The sequence below is a fragment of the Mustela erminea genome, chromosome 17, assembly GCF_009829155.1.
Source record: "Mustela erminea isolate mMusErm1 chromosome 17, mMusErm1.Pri, whole genome shotgun sequence".
NCBI classification, from domain to species: domain Eukaryota; kingdom Metazoa; phylum Chordata; class Mammalia; order Carnivora; family Mustelidae; genus Mustela; species Mustela erminea.
In genome coordinates, this window is record NC_045630.1 from 36904018 (window position 1) to 36926713 (window position 22696).

Genomic DNA, 22696 nt, shown 5'->3' on the forward strand with positions numbered 1-22696 from the left:
ATTTGAACACTCTCCTGTTGGGATGCATTCAGAGGGAAAAATAGATACATAATGGACACTTACATGAGTATGTCACAAGTAAAGAGAACAGAAGAGATGGTTTAAGAAAAACTCTGAAAGCCATCTTTTATTTGGTGTAACCAGAGGATGCTAAAAACTTAGAGAGTCTAAAAAGTAGTAGTTGGAAATGTTATGGTTCTTTTAACCTTAAAAGGCTGTAGAGGCTTTAGATTTTTACTTTTTAAGTCTAACATTAAGATTTTTAAGAGACAGTCATTTGAAGATACTAAAGAGCAGCCCAGTAGCCAGGCCACAAAAGTCAAGATCCTAGAGGAGAGGGAAACAAACTAGAATAAACTGGACATTCTCCAATTTTTCTCTCAGGCAATTTGCCATTTCCTAGCTAGGAGATAGGGGCACAGCATAAAACAGTAGTCAAAATCTTTAACAATTTCATCAGGGTAGGAAGAAAAAAATTAGAGTCAAGACAGCGGCCAGGATCTCAGAGAGAAGAGAATCACAGAGAAAAGAATATAGCATTCCACAAGGATTTTGTCTCCAAGAATTTCTCTGAATCCTAAGTCCTAGGGGAATAGGATAAGGAAGAATAACAGTAAGGGTAAAGACAAAACAAAATACCAAAACAAAGCAAACACACACACACACACACACACACACACACACCCCTCAAATTTGTTAAGGTGTTTAAAGGATATACAGAGATTAAGACAGTCATATGTAGCTAAACAGACAAAACAAGGAGTTCAGAGCCTGAAGTAGAGAAGGAATTCTGGACAATATGTCAGTTTTCAAGTAGAGATTTCTGAATGACTATATTCAAGTTTAAAGGCTACAAAGTAATATATCATCCCTTACAAAGTGAGTGTTAAGCCCAGCCTCCAATCATCTCAAAGCCTCATAGGACCAATGATTAATCTGCCTCTACTTAAATGAGGGCAAGAAGAAAATTTAATCTTCTTTGGAGGAAGATAACATCATCCAATGCCTCTCAAAGTTCCATATACGATGTACAGCATTAAATAAAAAATGTACTGGCAAAAGCAAAATAAAAATACAGTAGAAACAGATATTCAGATGAATCCTTTTTTTGAAGCTGTCAGTCTTATAAGTTAAAATTATAATATATTAAAAAATATCAAGGGAATGATGCAGAAATAGGTGAGAATATAGGGAATTTTATTAGAGACCTGAAGACATGTAAAAATAAATCAAGTAGAAATCTAGAATTTAAAAATAAAGTTTCAGAAATAAAGTACTCAATATATAGGGTTAAAAACAAATCAGACACAACAGAAAAGATGATTAGTGAACTGGAAAATAGGTCAGAAGAAATTATACAGATTAAAGCAAATAAAAAAAAGGGAAAATGAAGAGAATTATAAAATGGACTTGTAAGGCATGGTAAAATGATCAAAATATGCCATCCCAAAGACAGGTGAAAGAGAACAGGCAAATTGTATTTGAAAAGATACTGTCTGAGAATTTTCCAAAATTGGTGAAAGACAATAAGCCACCAATTCAAAAAGCTTGAAAAACCTCAAGTAGAACAAATATAAGGAAAATAATACTTAAACACGTCTGAGTAAAATTGTTAAAAATTAAAGAAAAAGGAATAAACCTGAAAACAGAGCAAAAGGGAGAGATGCATAATTTTAGGGAAGTAACAATAAAAACTGATAGATGACTCCTCAAAAGAAAATATGGAAGTCAGAAGACAATGGAATAAAATTTTCAAATTTAAGGAAGAGAGTAACAGTCAACCCAGAAAATTATATCTAGTTAAAATATCTTTCAAAAGTGAATGAAATAAAGACAATTTCAGACACACAAAAACTTGGGGGAACTGAATGCCAGTAGACCCACACCAAAAGCAACATTGTAACAGTTCCTCAGGCAAAGAAACTGATCCCTGATTTAAGCTCAGTAACATAAGGTAGAAAGAAAGACGAAAGGGTAACTACATGGTTAAAACTAAATGAACATTGACTAGTACAATGAAAATATCTTGTTGAGGTTAAAATATATGTTGAATTAAAATACATGGTAATGATAACAAAAATAGATGTGAGGGAGAAATAGAGTTAACCACACTGCTTTTCAAGAATAAATGTAAAATAAAAGTATTAGAAATATCCAGAAATTTCAGGGCTTGAGCTATCTGTTCGACACATTTTCTTATCTCTGGGCTAAGGGAACCCAGGAGAAGGTGCCCATGGGGAAACTTTGTAGAAATGATGGAGGGAGAAGAAGTCAAACTTGAGTCAGATCTTGCTCTCAGGGAATATGCAATGGGGTGTGGTGTGTGGCTCTTCCTTTAGGCACCCCGAAAAAATCACTCATGTTCCAGGAAAAGGCCAGCTTTTGGACACCTGCAAACAGAGGTCATGAAGCACAATCAATTCACATCACCAGAGAAGCAGTGACAACAGAAGACAGCAATCTCTTCCAGCATGGAACCTCCCCTCTTTACCCAGGGGAGGAGAGCCGTTGACATAACACAGTTGGGGGATTATTAGGAAAAAAGGAAAAATGTTTTCATCTTGAGAATGATAATATTTTCATTTTCTATTGCTATATAACAAACCACTTCAAGACAGTAGTTTTAAAATAATAATGATTAATTATTTCTCATGACTCTAAAGGTCAACTGGACTCTTCACATACTATCCAATGAGGACACATATTGTTGCATTTAGCAGGGGCTTGGCCTGGTGCCTCAGTTCCCCTCCATGTGGTATTTCATCCTGCCAGTTCTATTCATGTGACTTTACTTTCTGGCAGGATAGCTGTGATAAAGTTCACAGCATCACAGTGGTGAGGGAGCCCAAGATGTAAAGCATCTGGGATGCCTCTACACACATCATACTTTTAAATTTCTCATTGGCCAAAGCAAGTCACATGGCCAAGCCCAGGGTCAATGTGGGAGGGGGTTGTATAAGGACCCAAATACCAAGAAATGTGGTTAACTAAAGACTACCAATGTCACAGTGTATCACAACAACTAACATTTTTTGGGCACTTCCCAAGTGCTAGGCACTATATTAAGCACTTTACACATAGCAAGTCTGTTTAAACCTCACAATAAACCCCATGAGGCAATGTTGCTTTTATAAAGAAAAGTTGGAGCCCAGAGAGTTTAAGCAATTTGCCTTAGCCATACAGCTGGTAAGTGGTGAAACCATTAAATCTGATCTCAGTGCCCCCAAGCTTAATCATTTCACTTTACCATACCAACAAGTTGAGACTCCTTAATAAACTCATTATGTTTATTGTACATTCATATTGTTTTCCTCCCTGCTCCTTTCTTTTATTTTGATGAGTTGCCTGTTTTCACTATTCTCTTTACTCCTTCTGGCAATATTGAGTTTAACAAAGAACTCTCTAATAGTTTCTTTCAAGCTTTTCTGAGCATCTGTATTTACATTTCTCTATTAATACCAAATTCAACAATAAATATGTCTCTCACCTGTCCTCTGAAGAGACCCTTAGTTCATTTTTACAAGTTAAAAAAAATAATAATTTCATATTAACAAGTGATAAACCTAAGTAAGAGATAATCAGGGATATCGCTTTTCTATTTAAAGAGTCCTTGGGGCACATGGGTGGTTCAGTGGGTTAAAGCCTCTGCCTTTGGCTCAGGTTATGATCCGAGGGTCCTGGGATCAAGCCCTACATTGGGCTCTCTGCTAAGCTTCCTCCTCTCTCTCTCTCTCTCTCTGCCTACCTCTCTGCCTAATTTTGATCTGTCTGTCAAATAAATAAATAATCTTAAAAAAAAAATAAAGAGTTCTTTTTGGGGTCCTGCATGGCTCGGTTGTTAAGTGTCCAACTCTTGATTTTGGTTCAGGTCATGATCTCAGAGTTGTGAGATTGAGCCCTGCATTGGCTCTGTGTTGAGCATGGAGACTGCTTAAGATTTTCTCTCTTCCTCTCCCTCTGCTCTCCCTTCCACCCATCCCACTTGAGTTTGCACATGTGCTCTTGCTCTCTCTCTAATAATAATAATAATAATAATAATAATAATCCTTAACAATTTCAGTATAGTTCTTAGCCATATAACCATTAATTTAAATTTTGACTTATACACATGCTTTATTGTGTATATAGATATTATTTCTATGTTTCATGTCTTTTTGATCTTGAGATTTTATTCTTGCTACAAATTTCATTTGGCTAGAATACTTCCTTGAGTATTTTTATTTCCACAAAGTTACTTGGTAGAGAAAATTGTCCTTTGCTACCTATTCTTCCCTTCTTTCTGGAGTAATAAGACCTCAAAATTTTATTTTATTTTTTTTAAGATTTTATTTATTTATTTGACAGAGAGAGATCACAAGTAGGCAGAGAGGCAGGCAGAGAGAGAGAGAAGGAAGTAGGCTCCCTGCCGAGCAGAGAGCCCAATGCGGGACTCGATCCCAGGATGCTGAGATCATGACCTGAGCTGAAGGCAGCGGCTTAACCCACTGAGCCACCCAGGCGCCCCAAGACCTCAAAATTCTAGCTGGACATATGGTTTCCCAGAGGAAATCACTTTTCCAGGTTTGGGGGGATTTTTATTTTTTATAGCTGGGTATGGTCATGTGACATTCTGATGAATGGGATATGAACAGAAGTAGTGTGTTCCATTTCCAGACCTTTGCCTTAAAGGAAAGGGGTATTCCTCTACTTCTCATATTCCTTCGTGCCGTTCTAAATGGGTATGTGATGAAATGAGCTGGGTGGATCATCTTGGACCACAAGATGTGAGTTTGGCAGTAGCACAAGTTGAAGTGCCCAGTGGCCAGTGATGGCAGGTATGGTCCTGGATGTAGCTCTCTGGGACGCCTTGTACCAATCTCTTTAGCTTGGTGTTTTAGCATACCTAGAGATGTCAGGAATCACCTGACCTAGTTTCAATAGATTAATTTTCTTATGACTTCCAGTTTCTGAAAGTTTCAACTGAGGATATGACAGAGATATTGAAAAGACACGGTTGTAGGCAACAGAACTTCAGGGAAAAGAGGAGGTGATATGGGCAGAAGAGGAGGTTAGTCATAAGGTATGATTAAAGCTGAAGGTATAAAAAACTCAGTTAGTATTAAGTGATGTGATCTGATAGTCCATGGAACATAGTTTCCAAAGAACTAACTAAATTACCACCAGTGGTTACTATCTGGAATAAAGTGATTTTTGAAGTATTGGCAACTAAAGGGCTATTGACATAGAATACATGGAAATTATAAGGAATTCAAGGACTATGACATGGGATAACTTTTCTAATGGCCCCAGAAAGTTTAAAGTGAAAGAATGTTCAGATTCCTAAATTTTTTACTTATGTCACATTCTGAAACCTGTGGACTTTCTAGATTTTGCTAAATATCTAATACCACAGTGTTGAGATAGCTAGAAAATAAATTCAAAGACTGACCTCAAACTTACTGAATTACAGGGCCATTAAACCTATAGTCTTGCTGTTATCTGTCAGGTGTGCAAGAAAGGACACTGATCAAGAAAGACTGGGATTCAGTAATTAGACCTGGAGTATATAAAATGATTTGGAGGGGCGCCTGGGTGCCTCAGTCATTAAGCATTTGCCTTCAGCTCAGGTCATGATCCCAGGGTCTTGGAATTGATCCCCACATCGGGCTCCCTGCTGGGCTGGAAGCCTGTTTCTCCCTCTCTCACTCCCCCGGCTTGTGTTCCTTCTCTCACTGTGTCTCTCTCTGTCAAATAAATAAAATCTTTGAAATAAGCAAATAAAATAAAATGATTTGGAACACCTTCAATTCCCAGTCCCATCAATCTCTCTTACTAGCTGAAATGTGGTTTGTTTTTTTCAAACAGTAAGCAATCTTCAATTCTTAATGAATTGGTATTCCATAAATTTAACTCAATTCTGACACTGTCTACCTGGAGAAACCATCAAATCCCACAGATTAAGGGTCAGTCCCACAAGAATGACCCCAATTTCAGATGCCAATTGGAAGTCCAGGTTGTTACCTGTGTTTCTGACCAACCACGGTAGATTGGAAGTTCTCACAACCCTCACTTTAGGTTTGGTTAATTTACTACCGTGGCTCAAAGAATTCAGAGAAACATTGTACTTACTAAATTACCAGTTATTATAAAAGGATAGAACTCAGGAATGGTCAGATGGAAGAGATGCATAGAGCAAGGTTTGTGGGAAGGGTGTTTGAGTTCTCCACTTTTCCCCATTTCCATGTGTTTGTCAACCCAGAAGTTCATCAACTCTTATTGTTCCAGAGTTTTTGTAGTGTTTTATTTGTAGCTGCCCTTGCCTTTCCCTCCCTGGAGGTCATTGGGTGCATCTGAAAGTTCCTATATCCTAGACACTTCATCCTTCTGGTGCCGAGGTCCATCCCAAGGTTATGGGGTGGGGGGCAGCTACCTTAAGTTGTCTCATTAGCATAAAGTCAAGTGTGCTCAGAAGGACTTCTAATGCACGATAAAAGACAGTCCTATCACTCAGGAAATTCCAAGGGTCTTTGGAACTCTGTGCTGGAAATGCAGGACAAAGATCATATATATATTTATTACACCACACTAGCAATGCGGCTACCACTTACCTATCAGATGAAGCTGTTACTTTAAACTGTGAATACTTGTCTGAAGGGAGAGCAATGTACTTCAGGCCTATCTCATAAACACATTTCTCCAGTTCCTAAACCAGAGGTGATATCCAGCTGGTACCGCCAGTGAAGCTGGACTGGTTGTTTGTAACTGGAATCTATTTTGGTTAGTTTAGGATCTGCTCTGATTGATTGGTGTCTATGCCTAAATACTAACTAGAGTTAGACCACAGTCTGCGAGTCTACAGTCAGGAAAACAGAAATCACTACTTTTCAGGCAGGAAAATATTTAATAAAAGAGATTAGATGTTTATAAAACTTTTGGAAGTGCTGAAGAAGGCGATGGACAAGGAAAGTCATCAGTTATATATGGAAATCAGAAAGTTTCAGAAATCACAGGAGACTAGCACCAATGTTCTCAATAGCATGTTGCACAAAAACAGATGGTGCTCAATAGAAAGCCTAGAAACCACTGGAAAATCTCACACCTGATGTCACTGAAGACTACATGCCTGCCTGCTAAGATTGAACAATAATGATTTCTTCTGTCTTCCACCTTCCAAAATCTAGCAGAAATAACTCTTATTGGAGGAATCAAAACCAAAACTCTGATGACCGGGGAATCTGGGAAATGTAGTTTCCAGATTTCTGGCCACTATAATACAGGAGATTCCTTAGAAGGGCAGGGATGATGCTGAGTTTGCAACAGACAGTATCTGGCACCCCCAGAAACCCCTAAAAGGTAGTTGCAAATTTAAAATGAGAAGAAAAGGATTACAGTTCCTAATAATTATAAGATTTTGCTATTTATGCTATGCAGAAATCTGGACAGTAAGTGTGAAAATGAATTCTGAAGGTGTTAGAACAAGAAAGGAAGAGTATGATTTTAGATGCTCAGTGAATTTACTGATATTGGTATTGAAATAGATAGGATAGGCCAGGTTACGCCAAGGCAATAAACAACCTGAAAACAACAACAACAACAAACAACCTTAAAAAAAAAAACCAACATTACTTCTCACTACATATTTAATATAGAGCACTAAGCGAAATTTACTCATTACAAACATTCAAAAACCAGTACTGATGGAGGTCATCTTGCCATATGATTCTATGAATACAAAAGCAGGAAAAAGATATGACGATTCACACGTAGTTCTGAAAGCTTCTACTATTGAAGGGATACATGTTACTTCAGCTCATAGTTCATTTCAAACCAAGTTGCATAGTGTGGGGTGAATGCAAATATTATGTTGGATTTACCTGGGCAAACTGCTATCCAAACTCCTAAACTATGTCCCTTAGTATATGTTCCTTGTCTATAATTATGTCCCTTGGCAGCACTCACATTTTTAAAAAAGATTTTATTTACTTATTTGACAGAGAGAGAGATCACAAGCAGGCAGAGCAGCAGGCAGAGAGAGAGAGGGGAAGCGGGCTCCCCTCCAAGCAGAGAACCCGATATGGGGCTTGATCCCAGGACCCCAATATCATGACCTGAACCGAAGGCAGAGGCTTAACCCACTGAGCCACCCAGGTGCCTCTTGCACTAACATTTTTTAAAAGTAAGTTAGACACTGTCTTTGGTGCTAATTGGAAACACTACAGTTGAACTGAACTACCTTTATCAAAAGAGACAGGAGAATCCTAGATTGGGAGAGAATAGGTAGATACACTTAATCATATGAAGTAGCATTGGGAAGGAAAAATTTCCTGAGAGTCAGAGATATGACAGGGTTTTCAGAAGTCCACTTTTCTAATCAGATGCATAGATTAAGGACTCAGGCCTGGTACACCCAACCAGGTACAGACAGAGTCAGGAATTATGGTCATCCATTTCCTTTCAATGATTTCATCCAACAGTGAATGTCAACATATTCATTTTGTAGGGCTACTTTAACAAATTTCCACCAACTGGGCAGCTTAAAACAACAGAAGTCTCTTCTCTCACAGTACTGAAAGATAGAAATCCAAAATCAAGATGCCAGTGTTTCTAGGAGGATACTCCCTCCAGCTTCTGGTGGCTCCTAGCAGTCCTTGGCTTGTGGACCCATTATTCTGATCTCTGTCTCCATCTGCACTTTGTCTCCTTTGTGTCTGTGTGTCCAAATCTCCCTCTCCTTTCTCATATAAAAATATCAGTCATTAGATTTAGAGCCTACCCTAAATCTAAAATGATTTCCTCTCAAGATCCTTAACTAATTACCTTATGTCTAAATTCTAAGGTTTTTAGATGGACATAAATTTTGGGGAGGGACACTATTCAACTGGCTATGGGCAAATTCTTCAGAATTATATTAGCTATTCTTGGGAATTACACCTAAGGGAGAAGAGAGGTCATATATGTTCCTCCTATATGGTCCAGGATGGAAATGTGGGGAGAGAAAATACTTTGTGTTTCCATTATCTATTGCTTCATAATAAACTACCCACAAAACTTAGAGTTCTTAAAATCTTAACAAATTATTATTTCTCACAAGGTATGGGTTGACTAGGTGGTTACTTTACTTCACAGGTATCTCCTCAAGTGCTGGGGTGCCAAAAGGTCCAAAATAGCATGGTTCACGTGGTCCTGGGCATTAGCTGAGCTGGGGCTGTTTCCCAGGGCCTTAATCATCCTCTATATGGCCTCTCCAAAAGGTTAGTTTGAGCTACTTACAGCATGGCAGCTGGCTTCTTCAAGACTGCAAAGTGAGAGCTCTCAAGACTTAAGCTTTAGAACTGGAACTGATGTAACTGTTCATGCAGGTCACATAGCCAGCTCAGAGTCAAGGCAAGAAGGTATATAGGTCATAAATACTAGCATGGTTCATTAGAGTCCACCAAAATTTCAGTCAACTGCACTTTCCTTCCTTCCTACAACTGTGATAAATGTAAAGTCATTCCAAGTGGGAAGTAATTTGCTAAAATAAATTGGAGGGATGGGTTAATGGGGTCAAAGAGATCAAAGAACTTTGAGGCTTTGGTGTTGGAGAGAGCATCTAGGATGAGAGCAGGTTTTAAGAAGAGAAGACGGGAGTCAAAATCTTCAAGAATGAGGGAAGTAACCTCAAGATGTGAAGATATCAGCAATGAGGATAGTCAAATAGTATCAATTCCAAGACAGTAGGATTGTTACATAAGGATGAAAAAGAAGAGGTCTAGAGGGGCAGTGGGTGGCTCAGTCGGTTAAGCTTCTGCCTTCAGCTCAGGTCATGATCCCAGGGTCTTGGGACCAAGTGCCAAGTCGGGTTCCATGCTCAGCAGAGATCCTGCCTCTTCCTTTCCCTCTGCCTGCCGCTACCCCTGCTTGTGTTCTCTCTTGCTATCTCTTTCTCTCTCTCTGTTAAATAAGTAAGAAAGAAAATCTTAAAAAAAAAAAAAAAAGGGAAAAGTCCAGGCACTAAGAGAATGTTGATTGCTCCAGGACCTTTCTCTATGGAAATCTGAGAATAGGCAGCCTCCATTAAAGTAATCTTTCCAAATTTATTATAAACATTAAATGTCTTTGTTGCAAAAGAAAGTAAAATACTTTTACCAGATTTCAGAGAAAGCATTGATCAGAATCCCTCCAAAGACCTGAGAATGCTTCTTTAAGTAATTGTCACATCAGCATTAGGGAACAAAACTTGGAAAAGATAGTCTAAATCCACCAATAATTATACATGGCTTCACTGAATAGTACTTAAGAAAATAATTAAGTAACCCCAGGAAAATAATACATAAACCAAAAAAAAAAAAAAAGAAAAAAAGAAAGAAAGAAATCAATAAGGCAGTTGATTAACATACAAAAAGAAACATTTAAAAAACTGGTTCCTGGTGGTGGGGTGGGGGCGGTGAGGAGGGAGGCAGGTGGGGAGAGGGTGGTGGGGTTATGGACATTGGGGAGGATATGTGCTATGGTGAGTGCTGTGAAGTGTGTAAACCTGGTGATTCACAGACCTGTACCCCTGGGGCTAATAATACATTATATGTTTATAAAAAACAAACACAAAAACAAAAAACAAAACAAAAATACTTGTTCCTTTCTCCTACATATTCAGAGTTTAATATAAAATGCTTTTCCATATTGTCAAAAATGAAAGGTGATGTGAAGATCAAAATATGACCTTTTCCTACTAAACATCATTGAAACTTACTAAAACTTTACCAGTTAAATGTACTCACCAATAACTACATGCTTCTTGGCAGCCAAAAGAAGAAACAGAAAAAGCAGAACCAGAAGCAGCAGCAGAAGAACAAGAACAAGATCAAGACCAAAGGGGCACCTGGGTGGCTCAGTGGGTTAGGCCTCTGCCTTCGGTAGTGTCTCCGGGTCCTGGGATTGAGCCCCGTATCAGGCTCTCTACTTGGCAGGGAGTCTGCTTCCCCCTTTCTCTCTGACTGTCTCTCTGCCTGCTTGTGATTTCTCTGTCAAATAAATAAATGAAATCTTAAAAAAAAAAAAAGAACAAGACCAAGGACAAGGATAAGGACAAGACAAGAAAGAAGAGAAAGGGGGAGGAAGGGTGGGAGAGAAAGGGTAGGGGGAGGAGGGGAAGGGGGAAGAAGAGGGAAGGAGGGAACACATCCTTCTGGTAGGCTAGCTGAACCTCGAGGAGAGTGCTGAGCAGAATCAGAAAGGGAAGATACAACCTTTGAATATTTACCAGAAGGAGGTGGTCCCATTGATAAAATGTCTTCCTCTATAGCTGGGTGTAAGAATAGCCACTATTGGAAATGCCCACAGAGGAGGGTATCTCCAGCAGAGTCAGGTTTCAGTTAAAGCAAGATTTGGAGGTGAGTTCTCAGTCATAGCTTGAGATAATTGGAGGGTTTGTTTAATCTGTGAACTAAAAGTTCCTAGAAATGCAGTGAAATGATTTAGAAAGAGGTAGGAAATAAAGTTTCAGACTGGGTCAAGGACCAGAAACTTAAATGTTGGCTAATGAAAACAGGGATGAGTGACAAAGGTGAATTTAATCCTGAGAGGCTCCTTGAGGATGACAGGTACCTGGCTGACCTGGGTGGGGTGAAAGGGCATCTCCCCAGCCCCATCCAAGCCACCAAGTAGCACCCTGAGCTTTGGGCACACCTCAGCTTGAATTCCTGTCTTTCCCAGTATCTCTTATTTCTGTTTATTAGATTTGTATTCATCTTGATGACCCCACAGTCTGTGCTCTTCAGAAAGAAAGGCATTTTGGACATATAATCTATAGTTCTTATATTCTAGATTGCTTTTCTATAAAAGTTAATCACACATTCCTCATGGTGCTTAAAATGGCCTTATAGGAATTTCTCTGCAGATCCAGGATAATTGGCAAAGAAGTCATTGAAGGTGGTAGACTATAGATAACTTGGGTCTGGATGTTGTAGGACTCCTTTGCAGAATTTCCTTTGCTATTTGAAACATATATTTATTCTATTTATAAAGGCAAATTCAATTTCAATACAAAAATAGAATTATTTTCTAGGTCTAAATTTACCATCTCTGTGATGCCCCTACTGTGGTATCCTATTAACCACAATAATATATCGAAACATGGAAGCAATCAGCAAAGCTTTAGGTTTCTAGAAGAATGCTTTTCAAAGCCTGGTTCTTTTTTTCCTAATAAATAAATAAATAAATAAATAAATAAATAAATAAATAAAATTTAAAAATCCTTAGTTAACTCTCAGTGTTATAAATCGTTTTTGTGAAAGTCCATGCAAAAGAGTTTCAATCAAAAGTCAGAAGCTTGAGTCTTAGTGTTGAGTACATTAAAATGCATAAGAACCGGCAACAGATGAAGCTTTGTTCTTGAACAGCCCCCTGGATGTCTGCAGATTTGATACTTAAAATTACCTTAATTCAAGGCTGGAAAGACTTTCTTCTTGTTTCAAAGCCCTTCCATATCAGCCTCTTACCAACATGTCTTAAGATAATAAGATGACAAATGCAATAGAAACCAAGGAAGGATGGGGTAATTTGCATTTCAAAGTAACTTCTCTTTCTAAAGATCCTAAATTTTTTTTTATAAAATATTATTTTAAGACAAGTTATCAGGGTCTCATAAATTCTGATATTTGCCAAAAAAGTTATCTTCAAAAAAATTTTGGGGAAAATTGCAGAATATCTTCTTCTTACCTCATTTAAAATATATTATTATCTTATATGCTTCAAATCCACCAAGATTTTAAGATAAATTTACTCATTTAACATTGATCATAGGACTTGCCTTACTTCGGGGGACTTTGTAAAATGTGGAATATGGCTTAGTGTCTTTGTTGCCACATAATATCAAGAAATTATTCTCAATAATAATTTCTTGATATTGTGTGTTTTAATAATTCCTTGGTAGTTTTGACTAGCTTCCTATAAGAAAAAATAAAATTTATTGTTGTTAAGAGTTTAGTAGCATCTTATATAGTATAGAAAAGGAATATTGAAGTAACTAAGTAAGTATAACATAATCTTTTTAAGTTCCAACTATAAATAAGCTCTTAGAAGTCTGTAGATAGTGCGTTTTTGAAAACTTGAAACAATTTTTGCTAGTGAGTAGTAATGCAATCATTCACATTTGGACATAACGAGAAAATGTAGTTTTTTCCTAAACTTAAAACTTGCCATATTTTTCTTGGTGGTGAGAGGGAAGGGCTAAATATTCTCTATTTTTTAAAATAATTTTGAAGCTATTTTTTGGGTGCTTTCAAAGAAAAGCTACATGAAGTTTGCATGATTGAGCTTAACGCTATAATGAGGAAGACGCAAATCAGCAAAGAATACTCCACTTCTCTGAAAACTAGATATCTAAATCAGACCTAGGGCAACATGACACAGGTCTGGGAACTCTGGCTTGGTATAAGGACACATTAGATGAAAAGGATGTGTTAGGCTCTATTTCTGACTGTAGTTTAGTAGATTTTCCAAAAAAAATTCTCAAGGATTTGTGCAGTTGGAAATGCAATCCTATTAAGGATTTAGGATTATTCTCTTTGGGGAAGAGAATAAGCAATTTCATGTCTTTTTTTTTGTTTTTAAAGATTTTATGTATTTATTTTGACAGAGAGAAATCACAAGTAGATGAAGAGGCAGGCAGAGAGAGAGAGAGAGGGAAACAGGCTCCCTGCTGAGCAGAGAGCCTGATGCGGGACTTGATCCCAGGACCCCGAGATCATGACCTGAGCCGAAGGCAGCGGCTTAACCCACTGAGCCACCCAGGCGCCCAGCAATTTCATGTCTTTAACTATAGCTCTTATATTCTTCTGTGTAGCATTTGACAGCTTCCATGTTGCTTCCATATGCATTATCTAATTTTATCATGATTAAGCTATTCACCAAACAGGTTAGATAAGAAGAACATAATAAAAATAAGTTTTTCCATTTTTAAAAGTTTTTATTTCAATTCCATTTAGTTAACATGCGATGTTATATTAGTTTCCAGTGTACAATATAGCGATTCAACATTTTAATTCATCACCCAGTGCTCATCACAGCAAGTGCACCGCTTAATCCCCATCACTATTTCCCCCAACCCCTCGTTCCTCTCCCCTCTGGTAACCATCAGTTTGTTCTCTATAGTTAAGAGCCTATTTCTTGATTTGCCTGTCTCTCTCTCTTCTTTTTTTCTATTTGTTTGTTTTGTTTCTTAAATTCCACATGAGTGATATCATATAGTATTTGTCTTTCTCTGACTGACTTAGCTTCCTAAGCATTTTACTCTCTAGCTCCCGTGTTGTTGCAAATGGCAAGATTTCATTCTTTTTTTATAGATGAATAATGTTCCATTGTATATATGTCTCACATTTTCTTTATCTATTCATCTATCTATGGACACTTGAGCTGCTTCTATAATTTGTAAATGATGCTGCAATAAACATAGGCACTCGAAATAGTGTTTTTGTATTCTTTGAGCAAATACCCAGTAGTGTGATTACTGGCTCATAGGGTAGTTCTACTTTTCATTTTTTGAGGAACCTCAAATACAATTTTCTACAGTGGCTGCACCAGTTTGCATTCCCACCAACAGCGTACAAGGTTTCCTTTTTCAATACATCCTCACAAACACTTGTTATTTCTTGTGTTTTCGATTTTAGCCATTTTGATAGGTGTGAGGTAATATCTCATAGTTATACCCCCCTAATTTCCACATACATCAGAGTATATTCCTTTTTTAAAAATTTAAATTCAATTAACATATAATGTATTATTTGTTTCAGGGGTACAGGTTTGGGATTCATCAGTCTTATATAATACCTAGAGCTCATTACAACACATACCCTCCCCAATGTCCATCACCCAGTTATCCCATCCCCCAACCCCGCTCCCCACCAGCAACCCTCAGTTTGTTTCCTTAGATTAAAAGTCTTACCGTTTATCTCCCTCTCTGGTTTCATCTTGTTTCATTTTTCCTCTCTTCCCCTATGATCCTCTGCCTTGTTTCTTAAATTCCACATATCAGAGAGATCATATGATAATTGTCTTTCTCTTACTTCCCTCAGCATCTCACTGTAGATTTGATTTGCATTTCCTTGAAGATGAGTGACACCGAGCATCTTTTTATGTGTCTGTTGGCCATCTGTATGTCTTCTTTGGATAAAGGTCTGTTCATGTTTTCTGTCCATTTTTTAATTGGATTATTTGATTTCGGATGTTGAATTTTGTAAGTTCTTAATATATTTTGAATTCTAACCCTTTATTGGGTATGTCATTTGGAAATACCTTTTCCTATTTAGTAGGTTGTCTTTTAGTGTTGTTGATTATTTCCCTTGCTGTGTAGAGGTTTCTATTTTTATGTAGTCCCAATAGTTTATTTTTGTTTTTGTTTCCCCTGCCTCAAGAGACATATCTAGAAAAATGTTGCTATGCTGATGCCAGAGAAATTATTGCCTGTGCTATTGTCTAGGATTTTTATAGTTTTAACTCTTACATTTAGGTCCTCAATCCATTTTGAGATTTGTTTGTTTCTGTCTGTAGATGTTAAAAAAAAAAAAAAAAGGTGGTCCAGTTTCATTCTTTTGCATGTAGCTGCCCAGTTTTTCAACACCATTTGTTGCATTTTTCCACTGTATATCCTTGCCTCCTTTGTCAGAGATTAGTTGGCCATATGATCGTGGGTTTGTTTCTGGGCTTTCTTTTTCTCTTGTCTGATTGCTGTGCCTAGGACTCTAGTACTTGTTGAATAAAAGTGGTGAGAGTGGACATTCTTATCTTGTTCCTGACTTTAGGTGAAAAGCTCTCAGTTTTTCACCATTGGGTATGATGTTAGCTGTGGTAACCATTGGGTATGATGATGTTTTCATATATGGCCTTTATTCTGTTGAGGTATGTTTCCTCTAAACCTACATTGTTGAAAGTTTTATCATAAATGAATGATGTACTTTGTTAAATGCTTTTTCTACATCTATTGAAATTATATTGTTTTTATCCTTCTCTTATTGATGTATCATGTTGATTGTTTTCAACTATTGAACCACACTTACATTCCAGAGATAAATCCCACTTGATCTTGGTGGAACATTTTTTTTTTAAGATTTTATTTATTTATTTGACAGCCAGAGATTGCAAGTAGGCAGAAAGGCAGGCAGAGAGAGAGGTGGAAACAGGCTCCCTGAGGAGCAGAGTGCCCGATGCGGGACTCGATCCCAGGACCCTGAGATCATGACCTGAGCAGAAGGCAGAGGCTTTAACCCACTGAGCCACCCAGGCGCCTCTTGGTCGAACATTCTTAAAATGTATTGTTGGATTTGGTTTGCTAATATTTTGTTGAGGATTTTTACATCTATGTTCATCAGAATTATTGACCTGTAATTGTCTCTCTCTCTCTTTCTCTCCTTTTATAATGTCTTTACCTGGTTTTGGTATCAGGGTAATGCTGATCTCATGGAATGAATTTGGGAATTTTCCATCCTCTTCAATTTTTTGGAATAGTTTGAGAAGAATATATATTAACTTGGGATGCCTTGGTGGCTCACTCATTAAGCATCTGCCTTCGGCTCAGGTCATGATCACAGGTCCTGGCATCGAGACCCACATCAGGCCCCCTGCTCAGTGGGGAGTCTGCTCCTCCCTCTCACTCTGCCTGCTTGTGCTCTCTGTCAAAAAAATAAAATCTGGAAAAAAAAAAAAAGAATATGTATTAACTCTTTTTAAAATGTTTTGTAGAGGGGCACCTGGGTAGCTCAGTTGATTTTATTGGGGAATCTCTGTGTCCTGGGTCTGGGTTTGTTTCCTCCCCCAAATTCAGAAAGTTTTTAGCTATTATTTCTTCAAGGAAATTTTGTGCCCTTTTTTCTCTCTCTTCTCCTGCTGGGATCCCTGTAATGTGAATATTATTACACTTGATGGTTTTGTTGAATTCCCTAAGCTTATTCTTATTCTGTATAATTTTTATGTCACCTGCTTATCTTGATTACTTTCCATTATTCTGCCCTTTAGGCCTCTGATTTGTTCTTCTGCTTCCTCTAGTCTACTATTTCTTCCACCTAGTGTTATTTTAAAATTTCATTTATTGTGGGGCACCTGGGTGGCTCAGTGGGTTAAAGCCCCTGCCTTCAGCTCAGGTCATGATCTCAGGATCCTGGAATCGAGCCCAGCATCAGGCTCTCTGCTCAGTGGGGAGCCTGCTTCCTCCTCTCTCTGCCTGCCTTTCTGCCTACTTGTGATCTCTGTCAAATAAATAAATAAAATCTTTTTTTTTCTCATATATTCCTTTAATGATAGTTGAATTTTTCAGAGTCAAATAGGACTGAAATGTCACAGCAATGGGACAAAATGCTGCTTTGTTTTAACCATGTGCTTTTTGGCCCTTGAGAACCTTTGGTTGGACTTTTCGTTCAGTAATCCATTCCATTAAATACGGTTCAATTCCCAGTCAAAGACCTTCACTGGCACTCAATAACAACATTCTTATAAATTAAAGCCAACTATAAGTCCTCCCTCTGGTTTCTCTTCTGTGCTTTGTATATATGTACATCTTTTTCAGAATCATAGTGAACCTTACTCACAGTAAATTGCCTCTCCAGCATCGCTAAGAAGTTGTTGTCCCATTCATAGCGAATTCGGCAAGCTAAAAGAATCACGGAGCGCTTGCTACGGAGATGTTCCAAAGTCTGAAGAAGATCTGCGAATGTTTCTTCTAAATATATGATATCAGCTCCAAGTATCAGGTCAAATTCTCCAGGTGAATAACTCCCCAAATTTTGTCCCCAGGTCAGCTCCTTAACAACGGCTTTGGGTTGGATATGGGGAGGTAAGTTGGCTTGAACATTGGACTTAAGAAATTCTAATGCTACTTTTCGGTCCGTGATCGTCACATGAGCACCCAGCAGGGCCGCCACTATGCCCACCAGCCCGGTGCCGGCGCCCAGCTCCACAGCAGAGCAGCCTCGCAGCTCCCCAGCTCCCATCTCCAGATACGTGCAAAGAAGGCCAGCCGCGTCCCACACCACGGCTGCGACTCCCAGCTGGCTCCAGTCCTGCCGGATCTGGATGGTGTGGTTGGCAAAGGAGAAGGTGGCTAGAGGCTTGTGGAATTTCTGCAAGCCCACTCCCGCTGTCTCCTCATAGGGCACCAGGGCCATTTCGCCTGCACTCCGCTCTCTGCTCCCTCAAAGTGCCGGGGAGCCGGCCCCGCGTGGCGCGCCTCGCTTTCCCCGCCCCGAACGCTGCTGCCGCCGCCGCAGCCGCCCGCCTTAAAGGGCCGGGAGCCGGACCCGGGAGCCCGCGAGGCGCGGGCTGCGTGGGCAGGCGGCGGGGGTGGGCGGCCAAATAAATAAAATCTTTTTTAAAAAATTTCATTTATTGTGTTCTTCATCTCTGGTTGATGCTTTCTTAACTTTGTTAAAGTTCTTGCTGATGTCCACCACTCTTTCCTCAAGTCCAGTGAGTATCTTTATGATCATAATTTTAAAAATTCTGCATCAGGGATATTACTTATCTCCATTTTGCTTAGGTCTGTTGCTGTGATTTTGTCCTGTTCTTTCATTTGGGACATATTCCCTAACTCTCTGTCTGTGTCTTTGTGCTCAGAGTCATCTATGTCTCCTGATCTTGAAAGTAGTGGTCTTGGGGCACCTGGGTGGCTCAGTGGATTAAGCCTCTGTCTTCAGCTCAGGTCATGATCTCAGGGTCCTGGGATCAAGCACCGCATTGGGCTCTCTGCTCAGCAGGGAGCCTGATTCCCTCTCTCTCTGACTGCCTCTCTGCCTACTTGTGATCTCTGTCTGTCAAATAAATAAATTTAAAAAAATATATAATACATATATATATAAAAGAAGAAAGTAGTGGTCTTTTTTTTTTAAGATTTTTATTTATTTATTTGACAGAGAGAGATCACAAGTAGGCAGAGAGGCAGGCAGAGAGAGAGGAGGAAGCAGGCTCCCTGCTGAGCAGAGAGCCCGATGCAGGACTCGATCCCAGGACCCTGAGATCATGACCTGAGCCGAAGGCAGCGGCTTAACCCACTGAGCCACCCAGGCGCCCCGAAAGTAGTGGTCTTATAAAGAAGAGGTCCTGTCGTGCCCTGCAATGTCCCATTTACTGGAATTTAGTGCTTCGGGTGTGTCTCCTACATGTGTTGCATGTGCCCTGTTGTGGGGACGGCGCTGATTGATTGATCCTTTGAACAGGCATACTTGGCGTCAGTGGACTGGGTCAGGGGACCCGCGCGAAAAGCAGACAAAGCAATCTTACAGAAGCAGAACTGGCGGTTAGCCCACGCATGCGAAAAAAGCACAACCAGGATATTGAAGGCCTGGTTACTTATCAAGTAAAGACAATTGGGAGTCTCCTGGTGGAGTGTTACATTCCTGCTATCAAGCATCCTTGTTAATGAGATTTAGGTTTAGAAGAAATTCAACTTTATTTATTTTTCCTTCTACCTCCGCCTCCTTCGGTTTTTATGGAGGGGAGGGTGACATTAGGGCTATTGATAAGGTAACTTCTTTGTTCTAAATCTCAAGGACATTTGCAAACCAAAGGAGACTCCTACCTTGCAGGACTGTGATCTCTGCAAGTTAACTATTTATCATTTTATGGCAGTCAGGGGTGCCTGTGGAATGCTACACATATGGAGGGGAGCGGATGAAAGGGGGGGGTGCAAGGCGCCAGCTTTTGCTTTGTCCTCAGCCATCCTCCTGCTCCCTCATCATTCCCCCTGAACAATTTTGACCCTTTAAATCTTTAAGGTGGTTGAAGGTGGAAGGTCTCATCTTCTATAACTTCTTCGTGCTGAATAGGGGCGTAGAGCTGTCCCTACCTACTGGGGTCAACATTGATCAGTGGAGGAATGTATAGGGGAGTTACGAAAGGTGGAGGCAGCTGAATCCGGCGCTGACAGTGAAGAGGCGTCCTCGCGTGCGATAAGGATCGTCTGTCGTGGTGTAGTCATTGTAGCAATGGAGTCTCGGCACCAAGCAGAGAAACATGGAACAAAGCAACATATTAAGGTTAATAAGGCGGTAAGAATGAGAAGCCCGAAAAGGAGATTTGGCCATAGTCCTCCTTCAAACCAGGAACTTAACCATTCACTGAGAGAGAGAAGGATCTTGTAGGGCCTTAATTTGGGTATTCATATCTTTTATTAGTCCTGTGATGTGGCTGAGCCCCTTTTTCCTTCAGTCCAGTCATCTGCAGTGGCTCTCTGCCTGTTTTAGGCAGTGTTTGGTCCCTGTGGTGTTAGTGTACCAGTCTGGGGCTGCCTTAGTTTTGAGTTGAGTCAGACCAGGTGTTTGCCAAAGATGCTGTAGCACCAAACTGCAGGGCATTTTCCCTGTGTTGTCCCTGAAAAGCTTTCATTGGTGTGCGAAGCCTGCAGGCGTACCAGTTGTCTGCCTTCAGCCCACTACTGGTGCCTCCTTCTCACTGGTGTGTGTGGTTATCTTCCCCTCTCTCCAGGGCAAGAGTCACTTTGGAGTGGTGCTGGGCATTAAAGGGGTGGCTTGCACACTTCTAAGCCTGTGGCACCACCCAGAATAGGCTCCAGCCAAGAGCATATTGGATGGAGTAGATCTACAAAATGTGGGAAAGGGGAGTGCTGGGGAGGACAGCAATGCAGCAGAGTTACGAAGGTTTGGGTCACTGGTCCTCTGTGGAAGTGGCCCTGCAGCTCCGAGACTGAGGCAGTCTTGACTGGAGAGGGTGAATCCACCAAAACAGAGCACAGGGGGAAAAGGAGTTGGCGGGACAGTCTTAGCAAGTTAGGTAGTATCAGTACCAGGATAGTCCCTGCAGGTGGCTGTGTGTTTATGCTGGGGGCGAGGGAGGGAAAAGGTGCCTGCCAGCTCCTTTATTCTTGGAGAAGTCTTCCAAGGACCCCTGTCCCTTGGGGACATGCTCTGAGATGAGTAACTAGTCTCACTCCTGTATGCCCCAGGCATTTTTCAAACTGCATCTTCCACGCTGTGTCTCTGCTGGCTGTTTTGTGTGTGAGAGAATGTGTGTGTGCGTGTGTGTGTGTGATCTCTTTTTAAAAATTTAAATTCAATTAACTAACATACAATGTATTATTTGTTTCAGGAGTACAGGGCTGTGATTTATCAGTCTTGTATAATACCCAGTGCTCATTAGGACACATACCCTCCCTGATGTCCATCACGCAGTCACCCTATCCCTCCATCCCTCCACTGTGTTATCTGTTTAAGGATGGGGACTCCGTTTCCTTTGGATCTTTCGTTCTGGCTCTCCCAAAGCCAAGCCTGTTGATTTCTAAAATTCCAGGTTTTAAGTCCTGCTGATTGTAGGAACACACAATATTAGGCCTCTCTGGTTTTCAAAGCCAAACGTTATGGGGATTCAGGCTCACTGTGTAAGGGGCTGTTTCTCTTCCTTTGCCATGCCCATGGTGTCCCTCCTACCCACCGACAATCCTGCAGGTCCATTTAGCTTTTAAAGGTATCTCTGTCCTTCTTTCCCTCTTCAGTGTGGCCTCATCTCTACATTTAGTTGTGGAGTTTATTCTGCTTGCCTTCAGGTTATTTTCTAGGTTATTTGCTAGTGTGAGCATTACCTAGTTATTTATGGAATAAGATGAGTTTAGTGTGCTCCTACTCTGCCATCTTCTTTTCACTGTTTTATTTATTTTTATTTTTTCACTGTTTTTAAATCTAAGAAATGTTAAGATGTTTAAAGGCCATGAAGAAGATGCCAAATGGAAAGAGAGACATTAAAAATACAGAAAAAGTGAAATGGAATAGAATAGTAGCCCCAACCTCAGGCCGAGGACTTGGTGCACACAGTAGGAGGTTCCCAATTATGTGTGCTGAATAAATGCTTTAAAGATAGAGAGAGGTGGTCGTAAAACCATAAAATCAGGATAGAATCTTCTTTTTCTTGAAGGAAAACACTTAAAACCATCATTTCAGTGGTCTTGACTTAACTAAGGGAGGAACCCTTATAGGTCCTTTATTATATCTGAAGTCCAAAAGAGAAAGTATAAAAGGAACTAAATACTCTACAGTTTAAAATAACTAGTTGAGGGACACCTGAGTGCCTCAGTGGGGTACACATCTGCCTTTGGCTCAGGTTGTAATCCCAAGGTCCTAGGATCAAGTCCCACACTTAGCTTCTTGCTCAGTGGGGAGCATACTTCTTCCTTTGCCTGCAGCTCTCCCTGCTGTGCACTCTCTTTCTTGCTCTCTCTCTCACTCTCTCTGACAAATAAATAAATAAAATCTTTAAAATAAAATAAAATAACTAGTTGATTCCAAGGGGAGTGGGTTGTGGAAGGCAGCCCATTTCAAATCAGAAATGTAAGCAGAAAATATGTTCTTTTTCTTTATGGCTTTAGATTTAGTGTCCCAGAAAATTAATATTTGTTTTGGAAAATACATCATTAATATAATTATTATTATCTCACATTTCATGTGGGTCAGGAATCACAGCATGGCTTAGCTGAGTCCTCTGGATCAGGGACTCTCACAAGGCTACAATCAAGATGTTGGGCTGTACAGATACATTCCTTGACTACAATGGGATCACATTCTAATAAATCCACTGTAAATTAAAAATACCATTATGTTAAACATGCCTTTAGTACACACAAACTACCAAACATCATAGCTTAGCCTACCTTATTCACATGTACATTAGCCTAGAGTTGGGCAACATCAGCCAGCACAAAGCCTATTTTATAAGAAAGTGTTGAACATATCATGTAATGTATCGAGTA

At 39.7% G+C, this 22696-nt stretch overlaps 1 protein-coding gene across 1 annotated transcript; it reads right to left on the minus strand.

Moving 5' to 3' along the window:
- Positions 1–17218: 17218 nt before the first annotated feature.
- On the minus strand, positions 17219–18234 carry LOC116576064 (protein N-lysine methyltransferase METTL21A-like). The gene has a single exon (XM_032317839.1). The coding sequence runs from the start codon at positions 18108–18110 to the stop codon at positions 17454–17456; it is 657 nt and encodes a 218-aa protein (XP_032173730.1). The 5' UTR covers positions 18111–18234; the 3' UTR covers positions 17219–17453.
- Positions 18235–22696: the final 4462 nt, after the last annotated feature.

What these genes read in the sequence shown, in the direction of transcription:
- LOC116576064 (XM_032317839.1), bottom strand. Translation starts at nt 18,110, where the DNA reads ATGGCCCTGGTGCCCTATGAGGAGACAGCGGGAGTGGGCTTGCAGAAA.